This window comes from Dreissena polymorpha, chromosome 2 (assembly GCF_020536995.1).
Source record: "Dreissena polymorpha isolate Duluth1 chromosome 2, UMN_Dpol_1.0, whole genome shotgun sequence".
Classification (NCBI taxonomy): Eukaryota; Metazoa; Mollusca; class Bivalvia; order Myida; family Dreissenidae; genus Dreissena; species Dreissena polymorpha.
In genome coordinates, this window is record NC_068356.1 from 87,507,781 (window position 1) to 87,513,304 (window position 5,524).

Genomic DNA, 5,524 nt, shown 5'->3' on the forward strand with positions numbered 1-5,524 from the left:
ACAAAATTTGAATTTTCCGAAATTGTTGACGATCGGAAGTTGTGTTAAATTGGAGGAACATTTCGAGACAGGAATCTTTTGTCAAGTAGAGATTGCTGACATCATCATTTACCTAATTTTACAGTATAAAAATCGTTAAAATCATGTAACTATCAAATAGATCGTGAATTACGCACTGTGACTTTATTCATTGTGTAAATAATCGATTATGTTTTATAAATGTGTGTGTTTTTAAATAATGAACAATTGAGATATGTATACGATGCAAATCGACATCTAAACACGATCATTGCATGGTGCGGATACGACGTCCGGTTAAATTACTTTGTGGTGTGATGGGAAAATAAACCCGAAACCAAAGACGTTAAAAAGCTCGTATTGGGAATAAAGATGAGTAATCGTTCAAAGAGGGACACAAAAACGATCGACTATAAGAAATTTAACACTTCTGGGATGGCGGACACGGGCGAACAAAGGTTAAAAATAGAAAAGTCGACCGAAGTAACACAATTAGAGGCTACAGCAGCAGATGTAAACAAACATGGCGTCCTACAGTTGCTAGAGGACGATGACATAGATGAACATGAGCTTTCTTCCATGAAGGAAGAAATTGAAAACCTCAAGAAACAAGAAGAAAAACTACGCAAACAACAGGATTTCCATGAAACCAAAAAGCAATTAGAAAAACAGAAGGCGAAGATCGAATCCCTAAAGGGTAAAGTAGAAATACTTTCTAACGATAAAACTTACATTAAAACTAAAAGTAAAAGTAGTAAAAAGAGTGATCATGGAAATACAATTATAATTGATGACTTGAGAAAAGATAAAATTGCTTAGAAATAAAGTTAAAAAGCAAATATCAAAACTGGGTCTAATAGATGAATCTGAATCAGATGGTGACATGGAGGAATCTATTAATAACTATTCAGAACAAGAGTCGGTGTATTCTGATGAAGATTCTAGCTCTAATTCAGATATATCTCATATTAGTTCAAAACGGTCGGTCAAGAAAGTTAAAAGTAAAAAGTCAGGCATTGCAATTACATCTAACGATAAAGTTAAACACTCCCAAAGATACCCACACACATATCTAAGATATGAATTTGTGAGCAAAAACATGACATTTGAAAGTTTAGATTTAAATTTATTTATAGCGGGAGAATTAGAAATTATATCTGACTCTAGTACCAAATCAACAGAACGAAATGGTAGATTGGAATTGCTCAAACGCATAATGTACCTAAGTATGACATATGAGTTTGAAGGGCTGAAATGCTATTATGCAGCAGTACTAAGAGAGATTGAACTTGGGAAGAAAACATGGAATGATGAATTTCAATATTTAGAAATTGCCATTTTAAACAAATTCCAAATCAAACAGTCAGGCAATATCAAAGCATCAATTTCACAAACATTCAAAAGCAAGAAATCAGATTCTCTGACTGCAAGTAAAGAAGAGTCAAATGTGTGGTTTTGTTCACTTTACCAGAGAAACAAATGTCAACATAAGAATGATCATACAACAGTGGTTAAAGGAAAGATGCGGTACGCCCTACATATTTGTGCCACATGTTGGCAAAAAGATGACAAGAAACTTCTACATTCAGAGTGTTCACAAGAATGCCCAAGTCGACAGATGTGACTGAACATCATTTCAAACAAATTTGAAAAAGAAGATGTGCTTATAGACAAATTTCTTCCTGTATACTGTTTTAAATCAGAATCAGATCATTTAAACTCTAATTTAAGTAAACATATGTGTTAACATTCAAAATCATGTAAACTTTGTTCAGGTACAAATAATTCACATAATGATATACAGGAGATGTTAAGAATTCATGAACAAGTTAAAGCTTCGGCACAACATAATTTTGTTGGTTGTAAAATCCCAGTAAATAATAGAATCAATACAGAATTTATGAAGACAATGCTTTATGATTATTATGATAAGGCAGTCTGTGAATTGTTCAAGTATGAGTTTCCTATTGGAGTAGTAGAATATAAGGATACATTAGAAACCATGCTTCAAGTGTGGAAATATTATAATCATAGAGGAGCTAATGAATATCCAGAAGCAATGTTAAATTATTTGTTGAAAGAAAAGAGTTACAATGCAGTGTTAGGTCCTTTTAAATCTAATCCTTTTACTAGTAAGTTAAAAATCTCCCCGTTAAACTCTGTGCCAAAAAAGGATGTCACAGATAGGAGAATTATTTTGGACTTGAGTTTTCCAAAGGGTTCTGCCTTAAATGACTTTATTAACAAGTCAGAATATCTAGGGGAATCTATTAATTTAGTGTTCCCGAAAATAGATGACATGTGTGAATTGATAAAAGCAAACGGGAAAGGTTGTTTGCTGTTTAAAAAGGACCTTAAAAGGGCTTATAGACAGATTAAGCATTTGTCCCGGTGATTATAATTTAGTGTCATTCATATACAAAAAGCACATATTTTGTGATACTGTTTTATCCATGGGATTAAGGTCAGCAGCCTACATTTGTCAAAGGGTAACAAATGCTATAGCATATATATTACTTAAGCTTGGTGTAATTGTTCTAAATTATTTAGATGATTTTGCTGGGGCTGAAAAAGTACAATATGCCGAGTTTGCTTATTTATGTTTAGAAATAATTTTACAAAAATGTGGTTTGGAAGAATCTACAGATAAATCTGTAAAACCAACTACAAGAATGATTTTCTTAGGTGTTATGTTCGATACTATTAAAATGACTATGGAAATATCACCTGATAGATTGATTGAAATAACGCTATTAGTGGAGAATTGGCTAGGAAAGGAAATTGCTTCTTTGAAGGAGATTCAACAATTACTAGGCAAGCTGAACTTTGTTGGAGCTTGTGTTAAAGCTAGCCGTATATTTATCAACAGACTTTTGAACTGGCTTAGGGAGGTATATGCATTGCACTGTGAACACGATTGTCATGCAATACCAGATGAAGTGAAGTTGGATTTATATTGGTGGAAAACTTTTTTGCCATTATACAATGGACATTATTTTCATGCAACTTTCCCCACATTCGTACAAGAATTAGAATTACATATAAGTGCATTAGAGATGTTGACCATAGTAGTGTGTGTACATCTATGGCATATGACATTTAAAAGTAAAAAGATTGTAGTACAATGTGATAACATGGCTGTGTGTATTGCTTTAAATTCAGGAAAAGCAAAGTGTAAATTTATGCAAAAATGTTTGAGAGAAATTATATTTTCCGCAGCTTTAAATGAATTTGAAATTAAGGCGGTACACATATCTGGTGTTGAAAACAGGATAGCGGAATCATTTGTCTAGGTGGCATTTAAATGAAAGCCATAGAAAGACATTCGTAGACATTACAGACGAAGTGACTTTGTATAATAGTTTAGTACAAGAAAAGGATTTTACATTTATTAATCCTTGGTAGTATATCATATTGTTGTAGTCAGACAGATGTCTCAACTTGGTGAGGACTTAAGAGCATCGAATAGACGAGCCTATGCTGAGGGATCCAGGAAAAATTTGAGGATCCAGTGGGAATCATTTCTTTTGTTTTGCTGTCATTTTGGGTAAGTTTTTCTTCCTGCATCAACTCTAACTTTACAATTATATGTACAGTTTCTTAGTAGATCCTTTAAATCAGTTGATTCTATTCGTAATTATGTAAGTGGAGTTCGCACCATGCATCAAATCCTTGGGTTTTCTTTAGATAAAGTAAATCAATTCATACTAAATTTAACTTTTAAAGGAGTTTCTAGAAAGCTATGTCATCAAGTTAAACAAGCCTTACCAATATCTCCAGAACTTTTGCTAAAAATGTATGCGGTACTAGATAATTCTGACATAAATTCATCAGTTTTCTGGCGTTAATTTTTTTTTGCTTTTTTTCTATTAGCTAGAAAATCTAATTTAGTTCCAACAACGTTACAAGACCTAAAAGATCCTAAATTCTTATTGAGGGGTGATGTTTTGATTGAACAGCATAAGCTACTGGTTAAAATGAAATGGACTAAAACTATACAATTTGGACAACGTGTACTATGCAGTCCATTAGTAAGAGTTAAAAGTTCACCATTATGTCCAATGGCATCCTTTAAGGATATGATAAGTAAAATTCCTCCTAGACCTGGATCTCCTCTATTTGTATTGAAGTCAGGAAAACCAGTCACATATAACATGTACTTAAAAAAGTTGCGTGAAATTCTATCAAAATGTGATGTAGATCCAAGTTCTTATTCTACTCATTCTTTAAGAAGGGGCTTTGCTTCCTTTGCATTCAGATTAAATGTATCAGCTGATAAAATTCAGCTTTTAGGTGACTGGTCTTCAGACGCTTATAAGAAATATTTGCATATGTCTTTAGAAGACAAAGTGGACATTGCTAATTTCATATCTGAACATATATAATAACTTGTTGATAGTGTATATATGTAAATAATTGTATTGTTTTTCACAGAAATTAGAATGGACTGATTCATTGTGCAGTGATATAAAGGCAGTAGGTAAGAAATTGCATGTTGTCATTGTTTGATTATTTATGATCATCTCTATATATTGTTTGTTATTGTTGCTTTAATTAGCACGCTTTTGCTTATTTCAGTATATGTCGCTATTACTTAATTGTGTTGCTTTTCTTGTATTGTTTGTTTTTGTGTGTTTGGCATTTTGTTGGCGTTTGCATGAATATTCTATGAATTATTACATGTGAATTATAATTGTCTTAAATGAAATTGTATGTATGATCAATTTATCTATTTGATTTACAGTACTTCTTGTTCGATTTGGTAATTCAATTATGATATTATTTGAATTAATTTCGCTGTGTTACAAGGCCAAATAAAATTTGACTATCATTGGAATTGTTATTTATTGTATTTATTACTATATATATAATTTATCAACGATTAAAACTTAAGGAAAGAAATTGGCTAATTTTAATCTCGAATTAAAATGTTTAATGTATGACGCAAGTTAACTCTGGTTTATAGTTGTCACGTGGCTTTTCTAATAATAGATTTCTGAGCGAAGTTAACCTTTTTTATGATTGGTTGATTTGTAAACTCGAGCGCACGGGTTTTTTAAGATTGTTTCATACTTGTTTTATGTAAGCGTTGAACACACAGCGTTACAAAATTTGAATTTCCCAGTCCCACCCTCCCAATTAAAAGTAGTTTTGCGTAAATCATTTTATAGAATAGGTCATTGTGAGATAAGAGAAATGATAATTTGTTGTTGCTTACTAATTTGCTTTGTATATTTGTTTGTGTAGTGCTTTGCATTTATGAAATTGTCTGTTTATTTACATATTTAATATTTGTTTTCAGCTTGAGTTGTTATTAACATATTGTATAATGTTTAATGCAAGGAATGCTTGAATTATGCTTTGAATGTGTTTGCATGAATATTCTATGAATTATTACATGTGAATTATAATTGTCTTAAATGAAATTGTATGTATGATCAATTTATCTATTTGATTTACATTACTTCTTGTTCGATTTGGTAATTCAATTATGATATTATTTGAA

At 31.6% G+C, this 5,524-nt stretch overlaps 1 protein-coding gene across 1 annotated transcript; it reads left to right on the forward strand.

Annotated features, from left to right (window-relative positions):
- Positions 1 to 306: 306 nt before the first annotated feature.
- On the forward strand, positions 307 to 5,311 carry LOC127867953 (uncharacterized). Its single transcript, XM_052409473.1, has 3 exons — positions 307 to 715; positions 3,442 to 3,565; positions 4,453 to 5,311. The coding sequence occupies exons 1-3, from the start codon at positions 391 to 393 to the stop codon at positions 4,457 to 4,459; spliced, it is 456 nt and encodes a 151-aa protein (XP_052265433.1). The 5' UTR covers positions 307 to 390; the 3' UTR covers positions 4,460 to 5,311.
- Positions 5,312 to 5,524: the final 213 nt, after the last annotated feature.

Excerpts from the sequence above, each read along its gene's own strand:
- LOC127867953 (XM_052409473.1), top strand. The coding sequence starts at position 391 with ATGAGTAATCGTTCAAAGAGGGACACAAAAACGATCGACTATAAGAAA. Across the intron at positions 716-3,441 it reads GAAGATCGAATCCCTAAAGG|TCAGACAGATGTCTCAACTT; the intron begins GTAAAGTAGAAA and ends ATATTGTTGTAG.